Here is a 16,021-nt window from a genome sequence, read left to right as displayed (position 1 = left end):
TCTGTAGGTAAGACAAGAAAAATTTGTAGTGTCTGTTTTCTCCAGAGGCTACCACGAGTTGGTTTTATTTACGATTGATTAGCAACTGATGAGTTTATAAGAGGCCTCACTTCCAAAGAGAGCACCAGGACACTATTCTCTAATTGGTCAGGGACACTGCACATAAATAAAAGCACAGACAGCAAGATAGCCTGCTGAGGGGCCGTGTTGACAGGGTAGCTCCGTTCTTGTCTCTGTCTTGATTTACTCTATGACCTTGGGCAAGTCATTCATCTTTCCTAAACCAGGTTCCCTAATTATCAAGTGGAAATAAAAATACTTGCTGCCTTCCTGGAGGATTTATGTGATAGGGTGTGATAGTCTTTAAGCTCCCGGAGGGGACAAGGCTGTTCAGAAGCACCATTGGCCTTTTCACATGACTTGGCAAGGAAATGTCACCACAGTCAAAGCCTGGAGCTTACAGTTTCCCTACCTCAAAGCAGATAAACAGGCCCCTCCCCAACCAGTCTGACTTCCCTCTGCATCTCACTGGAGACTCAGAAACTTAGCCCCTGGGCAGCAGCAGGCAGACAATTGTTTCCTCTGGAGTCCTCACCCTTCCTTCCACCCTGAATAGTGTCCTCTTTGGGATCAAATTGCTTTGTTGCCTTAATTACTTCTTCTGTAAGACACTGGGTAATGACTTTACATAGCAGAAATGTGCAGGCCATGAACTGATGATTGGGGCATCATTTTCAAACGAAATGATCTCTTCGAGCTTCCCGCTTCAACATCTGGATTATTTTCCTCCTAAAACATGGAAGGTCCTTGTGTAAACGTGGACAAAGGTTAATGTGATGTCCAACTTCGCTTTTTGAAGCTAACCAGAAGCCTTGAGGCTTGCCTCCTTTGAATACAAGGGTAGGTCTGGAAGTTAGACAACGCCTTGTAATTCTCACAGGCATCGCGAGGGGGCACTGTGAGCTCGCTTTGGCCAAGGAGAGTCGGCCGAGCCGCGCCTGGCGGAGAGGGTTGGGCTCACCTAGCAGCCTACCAGAATTGCACACCTAGGAAACCTACGGGCAGAGATTAACTGGGGAAATCTCCAGAACGGAGGTGACCTGGGAGGGTCTACGGTGAACACAATAGCCTCTTTGAGCGCCAAAGCCCCCCTTCCCCAAAATATAAAGCTTCCTTCTTGGTGGTAGCCCTAAATTTGGGTTCTGGGAGTTCCTGGAGTTGAGAACCCACGTACCCGCCCTCCACTTCCCAAAGAAAGAGGATATTTGGGGTGGGGTGCCTTACGTCAGGTGCTTCCCTCCTGGGCAAAAAGGGTCAACGCTAAAGAAATTAAAAAAAAAAAAAAAGGTCAACACTGTCTTCTTGGGAAATCTGCCTTTCCAAAGAGGTTAAAACCTTATGATTTAAGGAAAAGACCCCCAACCTCCATTCAACCCTCAAGAACACGACACTTAACGCCAATGGCCCGTTCTGGTTGGTCCCAGAAGCAGCACTGGAGCAATAGGAGCAAAGCGATCAGCGCTGCCCTGACCCCAAGGAGAGGCCGTGGTTCCCTTACTTAGGACCATGGAGGCGAGGCACAATAGCACCTGCTGCTTGGGTCCCCACCTCAAGGCCTTCCCAGACATTGGGCACTCGGTGGGTGTCGTCCCCCCCCCCCAGGAAAAGTGCCATTGGTGGCTGGCAAGGTCCAGGTCGTGGTGTTGTCTCCCTGTCCACGCCATCCCGGGTGGGAAGCAGACAACCCCCTCCCTGAGACACCAGAATCAAAAGCGCCTTCTTCCACGCGTCCCTGTACACACAGTCACCCTGGGCAGAACGCAGGTGGGCACGTGTACGCGTATGAAAACACAGTGTAGACGGGGAGGAGGGGTGGACTTTGCAGAATGCGAGGTGTGTGTGTGTGTGGGGGGGCGACTGGATGCACCTGTCTAGGGGAGAGAGAGTTCACTCCACCCTGAACTTTGGCAGAGGCGGGGACCGAGGGAGGGGAAGCCGAACTGAGCCCGGGCGCCCGGGGCTGCAGCGAGGAGGCGCGCGCGCGTGGCGGGCTGGACCGGTCGTCCCCGGGGCTCCGCTCCCAGGAACCCGAGTCCGGACCGGGGATGGGGGGGAGGCAAACTTGACCTCGCAGCCTCGCCCAGCCGGCTCGGGCGCTGGCGACGTGCCCTGGGATGCCCCGCACCGCCCAAGTCCTCCTCCAGTCTCCGGCGTGCGCAGGCTGGAGCCTGGGGGGGACTCAGGAAGAGGTGAGCGCAGAGACCCCCGGGAAGTGCGTAGAGGAAGCCCGGCAGCTGGGGTACACCGCCTCCGCGCTCTGAGGGCGACAGTGACGCGCGCTCGCCGGGACGGGGCGCTCCGGCGCGGCCGCAGCTCTGCGCGGAGGAGCCGCCTCCCCAGCGCGGGGCGCGCGCTCAGGCGCCGGCGGCGGCGGCGGCCAGAAGCCGGGATTCCGCGCGCGGCCCCGGGCCGGGCCGGGCAGAGGAGAGCGGCGGGCGGCGCGCGGAGGCGCTGACCCGGCGCGGGCCGGAGGGGTGTGCCCGGCGCCGCCCGCCTCCGCCCCCCGCGCGCCCCTCCCCTCCGCCCGCCCTCCTCCCTCCTTCTCTCGCTCCCCGCGGCGGCGGCGCGTCCAGGGGCGGCGCGGCTCTCTCCCTCTGCCACATCCTGGCGAGCGCCGGGCCGGCTGCAGAGGGAATTCACTTTGCCGCCTTCGCGCGTCCTGCAACCTCGGGGCTGCTCCGCACGGCTGGCCACCTCCACCTCTGACCGCGAAAACTTTGCAACGCTTTCTTGACCTTTTCCTTCGATTATTTATTAATTAAAAACAGTATTTTTCTTGCCCTCTTTTTGGAGGAGAGGCTCCAAAGTTCCGCGCACTGGAGCCGCGGCGCCCGGAGGGTGCTTGGCGGCGGTGCGCCCGCCCCACCATGTGCACCAACATAGTTTACGAGTGGCTGAGAGCGCTGCAGCTTCCGCAGTACGCCGAGTCCTTCGTGGACAACGGCTACGACGACCTGGAGGTGTGCAAGCAGATCGGGGACCCGGACCTGGACGCCATCGGGGTGCTGGCGCCCGCGCATCGCCGCCGCATCCTGGAGGCCGTGCGCCGCCTGCGGGAGCAGGATGCCGCCGCCGCCGGCCTCTACTTCACGCTGGAGCCGCAGCCGCCCCCCGCCGCCCCCGGGCCGCCCGCCGCCGCCGCTGCCGCTGCCGTCGCGGGGTCCGCCGGCCGCCGCGGGGAGCCGTGCGGAGGTTCGGCCCAGGGTCCCCGGGGGGAGCCCCGCGTCAGGGAGCTGGTGAGCTACCCCAAACTGAAGCTGAAGATCATGATCAGGGATAAGCTGGTCCGCGACGGCATCCACCTGAGCAAGCCCCCGTACTCCCGCAAGGTAATGGGGCGCCCCCTGCGCGTGTGGACTCGGGGCGCGGGGTGCCCGGGCCAGATGCTCGTGCCTAGGCTGGGCGACCTGGGTGGCCGACCGGCCTGGCTGGGGTGCTTTGGGTTTTGGGGGGGCTGTGTATGGGGTAGTGGGGGTGCTCTTCTCTGTTGTCCCTGTGCTCGCTGCTCTCTCTGTTCTTCCTGGTGTCGCTGGCGGTTGCTCGGTGTGGACAAGGTCCTGCGCCCAAGTGCGGATTCCAAACCAGGGGCTCACCTGTGGGGAACTTGGCGTGGGGTGCTTCTCCGGGAGCCCGGGGAGAGGCCCGCCACCCCCACCTCCACCCCTTAAGGTGGCGTCTGGGTCTGCAGGGGCAAGGCAAGCAAGAATGGTTAACACCTACATTGTTTTCGCCCTTCCTTTTTTTTTTTTTTTGCATTTCACTTTTTTTTCTGGGGGGGGGGAAAGACTCTCCAGGAAGATCGGCCCCCTCTCTTTTTAATAAAGAGTGAGAAGTCACGCCCCTCCTGCCCTCTGTTCTTGAGGTTCGAATCCCCCAGCGCGGTTGCTAACTCGCCAACGTGACCCACTGGCGTGGAGGTTCTGCAGGAAAAGTTGACAGAGCCAGAGCTTCTGGGCGCAGTTCCTGGCGTGGGGGTGCGGGGAGGTGGGAAGAACGGACCCCCCACCCCCAGTTTGTGCGCCCTGCCCTGACTGGGGTCGGCTTCTTGTGAGTCCAGTTTTGATGAAGAAGGTTCGGCTGTGACTGTCAGCAAGTCTGAGAGAAGAGGCTAAGAACCTAGCAGGAATTTCCTTTTTGGAGGTCTCCTAGGGAGAGAGCCAACGGTTACAACGGGCACCTCCTCTGTCAGAAGGCTGAAATGTGCCACATTATTCACATGGGTGCTGCATAACTAAGGCACAGAAAGTCTTTAATCTATAACTCTGCCTTCTGTGAGTCTGCTTACTCTGTTTGTTTTCCCCCAGCCAGCTAGCTGTTTTGCAAGGTATCTGGCAAGGGGGAAGTTTGTCAGCACAGGTCCTCCTAGAGTCTGCTTGGGATTTCCGTAGAAAAAACCGAAAACCTGGAGACGCCCAGTGGGAAATGGTGGTGCAGATGCGGGGGCTGGGGGAGTGCGGTGCATACAGCAACCTACCCCGGAGCCAGACAGCAGGGTCCTCTAAATGTTGCATATTATCCCTGGTCATTCTTATGTTTTATAGTCTTCTGTAAAGATCATAGTTAGGGTCCAGATGGAAGTTCAAGCACAAACTTTAAGAATAAAAGCTGGATATAGCATCTGGGGTGGTTGGGAACGAAGGGGGTTAGATTAGCCTTATGTTTTCTTGCAAGGAGGCTAGGCATTTTGGACGACAGCTTGACAGTACAAATCTGTCTCATCAAACCTATATTCCCGGGGACAGGTTATGGGTTTGCTCAAATGAGAGACATGTGCCTTTTATCTGTATAGCTGAGCTGTTTTTCTCGATTGTTTGCATGGTGTGTGCTTGTGTCCCAAACAGGACCCAGGACTAGAGCAAAGGCTTTTCTGAAGCAGGGAGAGTTAGAGAACTGTCAAGCATGACTAGAAGGAGGTACAGGGACCATCAGTGGGGACAGTAGGTGGCAAAGGAGCTGGAGGCAGTCAGACCTGGGTGATCAGCAGCCCAGGGGATGAGGTGGGCTTTGGTTAAGAGGACATGAGCACCAGGGAGAGGGTGCACTTCAAGCCCTGGCCAGAAAGGGGTGCAGACAGCATGGGTTGTCACTAAGATCTGCCTGAGTCTCAAAAAGCAAGAGTAATGAGGTCAAGTGGGCAGCACTGGAGTGTGCGCTGGAGGTGACAGGGGTGTGCAGGAAGTAGCACATTTTGGCTCTGCTGCTTAAAAAAGACAGGGCTAAACAGCAAACTTAGAAGCTGAAAAGCGTGTCTGTTCCAATTACCGCAGTTTAAGGGTGTGACGCATCTAAGCGTGGGTCTCACGTAAAGGGTTATTTTTAGTCATCCTCTATGTAAGTTACCTAGTGAAAATATTAGGTAATAAAGAGGTATCCTCCTCCCCCTGCCCTAGTTAGTTTCCTCCCATTCCCCTAAGTTAACTTTCCATACATGTTTAATTCTTCTTGAGCTGATGAATAAAATAGAGGGTCCCTTTCTCATCATGGAGCTGATGGAGTTAATTGTGAACAAATTCTGGTACTGTGTGTTTATATGTTTGTTGCAGGCACTAAAGGAGAAACTGAACTGTAATGAAGGGACCCCCAAGCTGATCACACAGAGGTGTGTGTGTGTGTGTCTTTTATGTATGTGTACATTACTCTTAGATTTTATTTTTGGAGTTTAAATTACTTCAGGCTTTGGTTTCTGATGTGATTTGTTTCTTTGCAGAAGGTGCTAGGACTTTTTCTTTAAAGAATGAGTCTCAGTATAACTTCTTTAGATTCCTTGGTGCTTTCTCGACCGGAATGTGTAATAAATAGTTGGAATTCTGCTTAGTAGAGTGGGCTTTCTTCTATAGTCACTTATATAGTTGGTCCTTGTCATTATTATTATTATTATTTGTACTTTGGTGGATTAGATGGATTGAAAATGGGTGAGACTAGGGGTTTGAGGGTAGTGCAGGGACCTACACAAGGATCCCGGTTCAAACCCCAGCTCCCCACCTGCACGGGGGTCGTCTCACAAGTGGTGAAGCAGTTCTGCAAGTGTCTATCACTCTTCCCACCCCTCTGTCTTCCCCTCCTCTCCCTCAGTTTCTCTCTGTCCTGTCCAATCCAATTAAAAAAAAATGGGAAAAATGGCCACCAGGAACAGTGGATAGCGCAGGTACAGAGTCCCAGAGATAACCCTGGAGGAAACAACAAAGAAAATTAAAAAAAAAGAGCTGGTCAGACCAAAGATAGTCTAGGCAGGAATGGTGAATCCTCACAGCAGAAAGTGGGAAGAGTAATTTTCCCAAGATGCACAGCAAGGACCAGAACTGTACCTTTTCTTCCGGTAGCAGGTAACATGGCTGGCTGCTGCGGTGTGGTGCTGTCTCTGTTAAATCTTACTGCTAGCTTTACTTTCCCCACCTAGGTCACTTTAAATTAAATTCCAAGTTACTCTATTTCTCCAAAGGAAGCTGGAGTTCTGGAAAACTAGGCAGTTGAAATCACTGCTTGAAATCAAGACATTAGATGAGTCACACCTCTTGCTGCCTTGTCTTCTCTGCCTTCTGCCATCGCTTCTTTAGTGAGATGGGAAGATGGATGTATGTCAAGGGCCCAGGACCAGATAAGCTTTATATGTGCTACTTCAGTGCTTCCTGAGGCTTTTCCTTTCCAAGCCTTCTGCTAGGTTCCAGGTTGCTAAGGTTGGCAGAACACAGAAATTCTGCCCTCAGGAAACTTGGGGTACAACAGGGACGATACGAAATGAATGATGGATGATACGAAATGAATGATGGATGAAAGTCTAATGGTCACTGTGATAGTGGGGAGGCGAGTGCAAGATGACTCCAGACAGGTGCCTCTAACCTATTTTTCAGGGAGCTGGGGGGCATGGCAGGTTTTCCATGAGTCACACAAAAAGGCACAACCTGAGTCACACAAAAGGCACACCTGCTGTATCAGCCGCAGGCAGGCAGTTTCAGATGCAGCCAGAATCAGACACTTAGAAGAATTCATCCCAGCTGGAGCAGAGGAGCGCAGAATGCTTAGAGGAAGCGTCACGAGTGGGAGAGACATCAGCCACTGGTGTTGTGTAGCCTCTAAGTCAGTTTAGGAGTTGAGGGTTTACCTCTGGGGGCTTGAGGGAGGGCTACTGTTGGGTGCTGACCAGAAGGAGGGCAAACAACTAGGAGATTGTATATTGCCAGGAGAGATCTTTCTGGCAGATTGTCCAGCAACAATGTGGGAGTAACAAATCACAAGGACCGGTGTAAGGATCCCAGTTCGAGTCCCCTCCTGGCTCCCCGGCTTCCTACCTGCAGGGGCGTCTCTTCACAAGTAGTGAAGCAGGTCTGTAGTTGTCTCTCCCCCTCTCTGTCTTCCCCTCCTCTCTCCCTCCTCTCTCGGTTTCGTTCTGTCCTGTCTAACAACAACAACAACAGCTAGAACAACAATAACAATAACAACAACACAAGAGCAACAGAATGGGAAAGATGGCCTCCAGGAGCAGTGGATTCATAGTGCAGGCACCGAGCCCCAGCGATAACCCTGGAGGCAAAAAAAGAAAAAAGAGTGTGGCGTATCAGATGCCTGTGGTTTATGTGGACAGTGCTGTCTGGTTGGTAGTTAGTGACATTATCAACGTGGGTCAAAATAGAGATTCAGACTCATCACACACTGATGTTACACCTGGGAATGAGCTGTAGCGAGAGAAGAGAGAAAGGATCAGGACAGAACGCTGGGAAATGCTAGGCTTCCGGAGATGGACAGAATAAGGAGACTCTCCAAGGGCAGTTTGAAGGGTGAGCGGTGGGGTGGGGTGAGGTGGGGTGGGGGGATACAGCAGCAGGAAGTGGAGTCCTGGAGACTACTAGCATCAGTGAGGCTTCAGGGAAGAAGAGCTGGGCAAGGGGTCACTTAGTGTCCAAGGAGGACAATGACTAGAACACATTTGCAAAGTAGGAGTCATACAACTGAGGCCTTCTGAAGCAATGAGTTCAGGTGTAGGGGTGTGTGTGTGTGTGTGTGTGTGTGTGTGTGTGTGTGTGTGTGTGTGTGTATGGTTTGAGAGGAAGAACAGGTTTCAGCGAAGACAGGGAGCACAGACTTTTTTTTTTTGCATTTTCCTGTTTTATTTCTTTTTTTAAATTAGTGACTTAATAATGATTGACGAGACTATAGGATAAGAGAGGTACAGTTCTACACAATTCCCACCATCAGAGTTCTGTATCCCATCCCCTCCATTGGAAGCTTTCCTATTCTTTATCCCTCTGGGAGCATGGACCCAGGATCATTATGGGGTGCAGAAGGTGGAAGGTTTGGCTTCAGTAATTGCTTCTCCATTGGACATGGGTGTTGGCAGGTTCATCCATACTCCCAGCCTGTTTCTGTCTTTCCCTAGAGGGTCAGGGTTCTGGGGAGGTGGGGCTCCAGAGTACATTGGTAAGGTTGTCTGCCCAGGGAAGTCAGGATGGCGCCATGGTAGCGTCTGCAGCTTGGTGGCTGAAAAGGGTGAGATATAAAGCAGGACACATTGTTTAATATCAGAAACCTAAAGGTAAGCAGATGGGACTAAGGGTCTTTGTATGTGAAGAAGCTAGTAAGTCTGTTTTAGGTATGTTCCAAGGGGTCCATGACTTTAGTAAGTTTTGCCTGAGCCCAATAGCTAACATGCAAGTGGACTAAAAGTATTGTCTGAGAAGATGGCCTCAGAGTCAGACTATTTTTTTTTTTTGCCTCCAGGGTTATTGCTGGGGGGAGGCCTTGGGGCTCACTGCCTGCACCTCACTCCACTGCTCCTGGAGGCTTCCCCCCCTTTTTGTTGCTCTTGTTTTATTGATGTTATGGTTACTCTTATTGTTGTTATTGATGTCACTGTTGTTGGATAGGACAGAGAGAAATGGAGAGAGATGGGGAAGACAGAGAGGGGCAGAGAAAGATAGACACCTGCAGACCTGCTTCACTGCTCCTTAAGCAACCCACCTGCAGGTGGGGAGCCGGCGGGGGGGTAGGGAGGCTCGGACCGGGATCCTTGAGCAGGTCCTTGCGCTTTGCGCCACGTGCGCTTAACCCCTGCACTAGCCCAACTCCCTGATTGCTTTTTAAGGGCTCATTTATTTGATGCTCTGAATAAGTCTGCATTTTTCGAGTGTGCCGCGGACATCATTTTAATGGCGTTGAACCAAGAAGTTCGAACTAAGTCCTTAGCTAGAAGAAGAAAGGGTGCTTTGAGTCAAGGAAACAGTCTTTTAATTTATTTACATAACTATTTATTTTTTAAAGATGAGAGATACTGGACCCCACAAAGCAGGAAACATAGAAAGGGAGATAGTGATATATGGGAGGAAGGAGAGGGTTGTGACCTTTCACTAGGAGGAAAGATGGATTCACTTCCAGTGGAAGATAGTGAGAGGAGAAGAGAGATGGATGAGTAGACCAAGAGCTTTTTTTTTGGTAGTATCACATTTTATTTTTTAATATCTTTATTTATTTATTGGGTAGAGACAGCCAGAAATCGAGAGGGAAGGGTGGATAGAGAGAAAGAGAAACAGACACCTACAGCACTGCTTCACCACTTGTGAAGCTTTTCCCCTGCAGGTGGGGACCGGGTACTCGAACCTTGATCCTTGGGCATTGTGACATGTGCGCTCAACCAGGTGCACAATCACCTGGCCCCTGACAAAGAGATTTTATTTGGGAACAAGAAAGGCTACTCCTTTCTGTCTGCTCACCTGATACCAGGTGGAGCAGGAGGGCTTAGCGTTCTCTGGGGAATGCGGTCTAAGTATTGAAACACTAGTTATGCTCTGGTGCTCATAGCCATGCCTGATGTGAACAGTATGCAGCCACACGTGGAAGGTACACAGAGCAACACATCTGTGGACAGCACCCTCCCCAGCTGTGTCTTCTTGCTCTAGAGTGCAGATTGTGCCCGATGTTTTATGGAACCCCATGTAGTTTGCAAGGCTATGAACAAGGGTTGTGGTTGGTGTGGATGGTAGAGGTAGTCTGTATTCTGGAAGACTTGGAAAAATGGAAGGCAGGCTCCAGGGTAGACAGTTATAGGACTAAACTTCTTGATTATTTCAGCTAGAAAAAGATCTTCTTGTTAGACCCTACCAATGAAAACTGCATGAATACAAACCTTAACGATGTTCCAGGAGGGTTAAGTTTTACTCATACCTTTAAATTTGTAAGGAATTAATTGAGTCAAGAGACTCTTACTGTAATAGTTTTACCAGCTATTGGGGACAGGTGGGCTGAAGTGATGGAATTTGGGGAGACAGAAGTGGCCCAAGGGCATCTGTGTTTTAGAACAGGAGGAGAAAGTAGAAGAGTTTAGAAAAGTAAAAAAAAAAAGAAAAAAAATATATATACACACAGAGAGAGAGAGAGAGCTGGGCAAAGACTATCTTGGCCCTTTGGAGATAAGACTATCAGGGCAAAGACTATCTTGGCCCTAAAACCCTTTGGAGTTTTGCCTTGGCTCCTGCCTACACTGTCATCTTTTTTTTCTTTATTTTTTATTTTTATTTTTATTTTTTTATTTATAAAAAGGAAACATTGACAAAACTATAGGATAAGAGGAGCACAACACCACACAATTCCATATTCCACCACCAGAACTCCATATCCCATCCCCTCCCCTGATAGCTTTCCTATTCTTTATCCCTCTGGGAGTATGGACCTAAGGCCATTCTGGAATGGAAGGTCTGGCTTCCGTAATTGCTTCCCCACTGAACATGGGTGTTGACTGGTCGATCCATACTCCCAGCCTGTCTCTCTCTTTCCCTTGTAGGGGTGGGGCTCTAGGGAAGCAGAGCTGCAGGATACATGGGTGGGCTCGTCTGTCCAGGGAAGTCTGGTTTGCATCGTGCTAGCATCTGGAACCTGGTGGCTGAAAAGAGAGTTAACATACAAAGCCAAACAAATTGTTGAACAATCATGGACCTAAAGGCTGGAATAGTACAAGATGAAGAGTTGGGGGGCCCTCCATTTTGTAGATAACTAGTAGGCATATTTTAGTTATATTCCAAAGGGCCCCTGACCATATTAGTTTCTTTTCCCCCTGAGCCTGACAGCTGATATGCAGGTGGATCCAAGTTATTGTTTGGGGAGATGAAGTCATGGCTGGCAAAGGACCAGAAAGCTGGATCAGGAAAGAGAGTAGCTCCCTACTATGGGAAAGGGGTATAAATACTGACTGTAAACCCCATTGATTTGATTTGGTCTGGGACCCCTATTCAGCTTAGGAGCCTATGTGACCTCTGCATCCCTGTCATCTTATAAGCACGTTGTGGTCATACTCATTCTTCCTTTATCCTAGGTGGGAAAAAGGTATTTCAGAGTACACGATCCCCATATTCCTAAACCTTGCTTACTCTTAGGTGGTTGTCTTAAGACTTAACACACAAGTTAAGAAATGCTAAAGAGGTACTTCCCCCCACCCCCGACCCTGTACTTGCATAGATTCTGGTTTACTAGAAGTCTGTTGTGAAATGGACTTTCTTGAAGAAATGTGATTCAGACTGCATGAGCTCAATCCACAAAGACCAGTCCTTAAGACAGACAAGACTGAGATAATTGGAAGGATTTTGCTCAGAAGAAGAGACAGGACACCAGGAATCATGATAGTATAATTTCTCAAGATCCTGGACTCCAGCAAAGGCTAATTATTGCTCCTACTAGTACTTGAGTTGAAAGATTATGGACAGTTACTTTTTTTTTCTTTTCTTTTTTTAATATTTTTTTATTTATAAAAAGAAAACATTGACAAAACCATAGGATAAGAGGGGTACAGCTTCACACAATTCCCACCACTAGACCTCCATTACTTTTTGTAAGTTCCATGAAGAAAAACAAGGTACCCTTTTATATCAATGACATTTATAATAAGGGAGGCCTGAAGGAATAAGTAGGGAATCCTAGTTTTCGGTCAATATAAAAACTATTAAGGACAAATAGCCGTGGATCATGCCAAAAGGCATTACACATACACTCTGTCTTACATAGAGACTAAGTGACATCTAATAGTTTAAAGAGATTTCATTACAGTTTCTAATTGAAATAGATGGTCGGATAAGCTCTAAAAACCTGTTATGTTTCCACAAAGCTATAAATACAAACACAACAAGACCTATTTCATTTAGAACTTGTCAGAAGGATAAGGAAAACAATAGGTGTATTCTTTTTTTTTTCTTTTGCCTCCAGGGCTATTGCTGGGTTTCGGTGCCTGCACTAGGAATCCATTGCTCCTGCCAACCATTTTCCCCATTTTGTTGCCCTTGTTGTTGTCATAGCTATTGTTGTTCTGTAGGCCAGAGAAAAATCGAGGAGGGGAAGACAGAGAGGGAAAGAGAAAGATAGACACCTGCAGACCTGCTTCACTGCCCGTGAAGCGACCCCCCTACAGGTGGGGAGTGGGGGCTTGAACTGGGATCCTTATGCCAGTCCTTGTGCTTTGTGCCATGTGTGCTTAACCCGGTGCACTACCACCCAGCCCCCTGGTCAGGTGTTCTTTATTTGCCAGAACCATAATAAACAGAACCTCCGAAACTTTTTTATTTATTTATTTATTTATTCCCTTCTGTTACTCTTGTTGTTTTATTGTTGTAGTTATTGTTGTTGTTATTGATGTCGTTCATTGTTGGATAGAACAGAGAGAAATGGAGAGAGGAGGGGAAGACAGAGAGGGGAGAGAAAGATAGACACGTGCAGACCTGCTTCACCGCCTGTGAAGTGACTCCTCTGCAGGTGGGGAGCCTGGGGCTGGAACCCAGATCCTTATGCTGGCCCTTGAGCTTTGCGCCACATGCACTTAACCCTCTGCGCTACTAGCCTAACTCCCCAGAACCTCCAAAACTTAAGAGGTTTTCCTTAGAACATAATTTAAGAACTTAATGTTCCTTAGAACATAACATAACTTTATGCTAAAACTAGAGATGTAGTCACTTGTATCTGGGTATTTTTCCTCTTCCTCCTACTTCCCCTCTCCTCTCCCTTCCCTTCCCCTCTCCTTCCCTGTCTTCCTCCTCCTCCTTCAATTTTTTCTCCTCCCCCTCCTTTTTTTTTTTAATACTTAAGGGTCATTTTCTTTTGCATCTTACTTAAAAAGCACATATCTATTTAATGAAGCTATTATAAGTATGAGTCATGAAATAATGCACAGCAGTTAATTGCTTGATTTCTTCTTTAGCTTTAAAACAATTAAGAATTAAAGTAAGGGATTTCAATGTGAGTGTATTCAAGTTAGTGAAACCATTTCACCTATAAATTAGAATTTGCACTCTCCCAAAGCATTGTATCATATACTTGGTATCTGTGCTGAATTTTCAATGCAATTAAAAACAATTCTGTGGTCACATAAGACTAGTAGAATTAAATTAATTCAAATTTTGCTTCATTAGTTTTAGAAATCATATTGCTTCCTTATTTCAATTCTAAAGTTTAGCTTAGGAATTTGTAGTACTGTGGGAAAGACTTAAGTTTCACAAACTTACTGTAGAAGAGAATTTTGGCAACCAAGTCTGGGAATTGGAGGTAATTGTATAGCTAGCTGTTCTTTGAATTAACTCCTTTGCTTATTAAAGCTTAACACAATGCTCATTAGAGGGCAGGTAATAAAAAAGATGATAATTTGAAATGAATATGCATATCATTAAAATTCGGCAGTTACCGTAGCAGCTAGTTGAGACCAATGAAAGATTTTTCTTTTCCAGGGAGTGTTTCATCATTGACATTGTTTACAGCTGTCATAAGGGCATAATTTATAATTAAAAGTTTTATTTTCTTTTTACTGCCTACAACTGAAGTGAGGCTATTGCTCTGCCTTGTCCTTAAAAGACATAAAGACCTGTAATCATTTTCAAGCCAGGATGGGGAGTGTCTGACCCCTAGACCATACAAGCCCACAAAATTATTTGGTCTGGTCCTGCCGTGGAGACCATAGGTGGGACTTGAAATTCAAAAAAATTCTGGGAGCCTTTTTTCCATAGCAATATTAAGTACTAATCTTGAAGTTGATAATTTTGTATGGTCCCAGAAGACTATTCTAAATATCCAAATGGCCCTTGGTTTTAGAGTAAGAAAAGTTTTTCCTTCTAGAAGACAGGACTGATATGTCTATCCCAGGGTCCTTGTCTGAGTTTAACAGGACAGTCTTTATGAAGTTGTTTTATAGATTGTTAAATAACTTTGTAGACTGAAGGCATCCTTGTTGATAGTGAATAAAGACACACTTAAGTACAATTTAAAAGCATCTATTTCAGGTTAAAAAAAATCACTATTACATTGAACAAATTTGGAAAACATAGGCAGATCAAGTAGAAACTTAAGATGATTCCTCTTGTAATTTCTAGCCATCAAAGTCAGCTGTAGGTATATCTGTTCTGCACACAAGTTGTTTTTACACTGTGTATGGATAAAGGTAAAGCTGTCAGCAGGTAGCATTTAAAAATGAGTTTGTTACTGAGACATTTTTTATCTTAGTTTAGAACCATAGCTAGTTTGAGCATTTTCTCATTGAATTGAATTCATGTAATTATTTGAATTTAATTTATTTAAATAATTATTTAATAATTTCTTATTATTAGAAAATGTTATTTGAGGAGCTAGATGGTGGCACACCCAGAAGAATATACTTGCTACTATGCACAAGGCACTGGGCTCAAGCCCCCTGTCCCCACATACAGGTGTGTGTGTAGGGAAGCTTTGCAAGCAGTGAAACAGTGAAACAGGTCTCTCTGTCTCTCTCTTCTTCCTCTTCTTGTCTCAGTTTGTTTCTGTTCTATCAAATAAAACAGAAAGAAAAAATAAAAAAGTCATATATAGGGGAAAACCCATAAGATTATCAGCAGACTTCTCCACTCAAACTCTAAAAGCCAGAAAAGAATGGCAAGATATCTATCGAACCCTGAATGGAAAAGGGTTTCAACCAAGGATAATATATCCTGCTAGACTTTCATTCAAACTAGATGGAGGGATCATAACCTTCTCAGACAGACAACAGTTAAAGGAGGCAACCATCACCAAGCCTGCCTTGAAAGAGGTACGAAAAGACCTCTTATAAACAAGAACGTCACTATAATACTTGCCATATATCAGAGCAAATAAAGAATTGTTGAATAATGGCACTACAATACATTCAATCCATAATATCAATAAATGTCAATGGATTAAATTTACCCATTAAAAGGCACAGAGTGGGAGGTTTGATCAGAAAATATAACCCTATCATATGCTGCTTGCAAGAATCCCACCTGACCCAACAAAACAAACACAGACTTAAAGTGAAAGGATGGAAAGCTATCATACAGGCTAATGGACCACAAAAAAAAAAGACAGGAACAGCCATTCTCATCTCTGACACCATAGACTTTAAATTAAATAAAGTAATAAAAGATAGGCAAGGGCATTACATAATAATTAGAGGATTAATCAGCCAAGAAGATTTAACAGTTATTAGCATCTATGCACCCAGTGAGGGACCATCTAAATACATCAAACACCTACTGTAAGAACTACAAAAATACATCAATAGTAATACAATATTTTTTATTTTCATGACAGAGAGAAGTTGAGAGGGGTGGAGGGGAGGTAGAGAGGGAGAGAAGGTGCCAGGTGGTGGTGCATCTGGTTAAGCGCACATGTTACAGTACGCAAGAACCCAGTTTCAAGCCCCTGATGCCCACCTGCGGGGGGAGGTTTCACAAATGGGGACAAGCACCTTCATTGCTCAAAAAGCGAATGCCATGAGGTTGTAGGTAATGGTTTCTTTCTTCCTTCCTTCCTTCCTTCCTTCCTTCCTTCCTTCCTTCCTTCCTTCCTTTCTTTCTTTTCTTTCTTTCTTTCTTTGACTTGTGCTGACACTCTGTTCCTGAACCATAGGTCAGAGACTTGAATGGGGGTAAGTTGGGATCCACTTGAATTCTTGTTGGATTTTAAACATTTTTCACAGTACCCTCTCTCTTTCACTCACTGTCCCTTCTGCTCT

The 16,021-nt window shown here is 47.4% G+C and overlaps 1 protein-coding gene across 5 annotated transcripts in view; it reads left to right on the top strand.

Annotated features, from left to right (window-relative positions):
* The first annotated feature begins 2,619 nt into the window (after window positions 1–2,619).
* Window positions 2,620–16,021, top strand: part of SAMD5 (sterile alpha motif domain containing 5) — a 446,079-nt gene continuing 432,677 nt past the window's right edge. For 2 of the 5 annotated variants that reach the window (XM_060205378.1, XM_060205379.1), the window contains exon 1: window positions 2,620–3,389. In XM_060205378.1, the coding sequence (XP_060061361.1) occupies window positions 2,928–3,389 (462 nt within the window). In that variant the 5' untranslated portion in view covers window positions 2,620–2,927. The remainder of the gene's footprint in view (window positions 3,390–16,021) is intronic. The other 3 variants (XM_060205382.1, XM_060205381.1, XM_060205380.1) reach the window with 2 other exon arrangements.

Source organism: Erinaceus europaeus, chromosome 13 (assembly GCF_950295315.1).
Source record: "Erinaceus europaeus chromosome 13, mEriEur2.1, whole genome shotgun sequence".
In the NCBI taxonomy this organism is placed as follows: Eukaryota; Metazoa; Chordata; class Mammalia; order Eulipotyphla; family Erinaceidae; genus Erinaceus; species Erinaceus europaeus.
The sequence above is the reverse complement of the archived record's forward strand: the minus strand, read 5'-3'. Positions and strand labels throughout refer to the sequence as shown.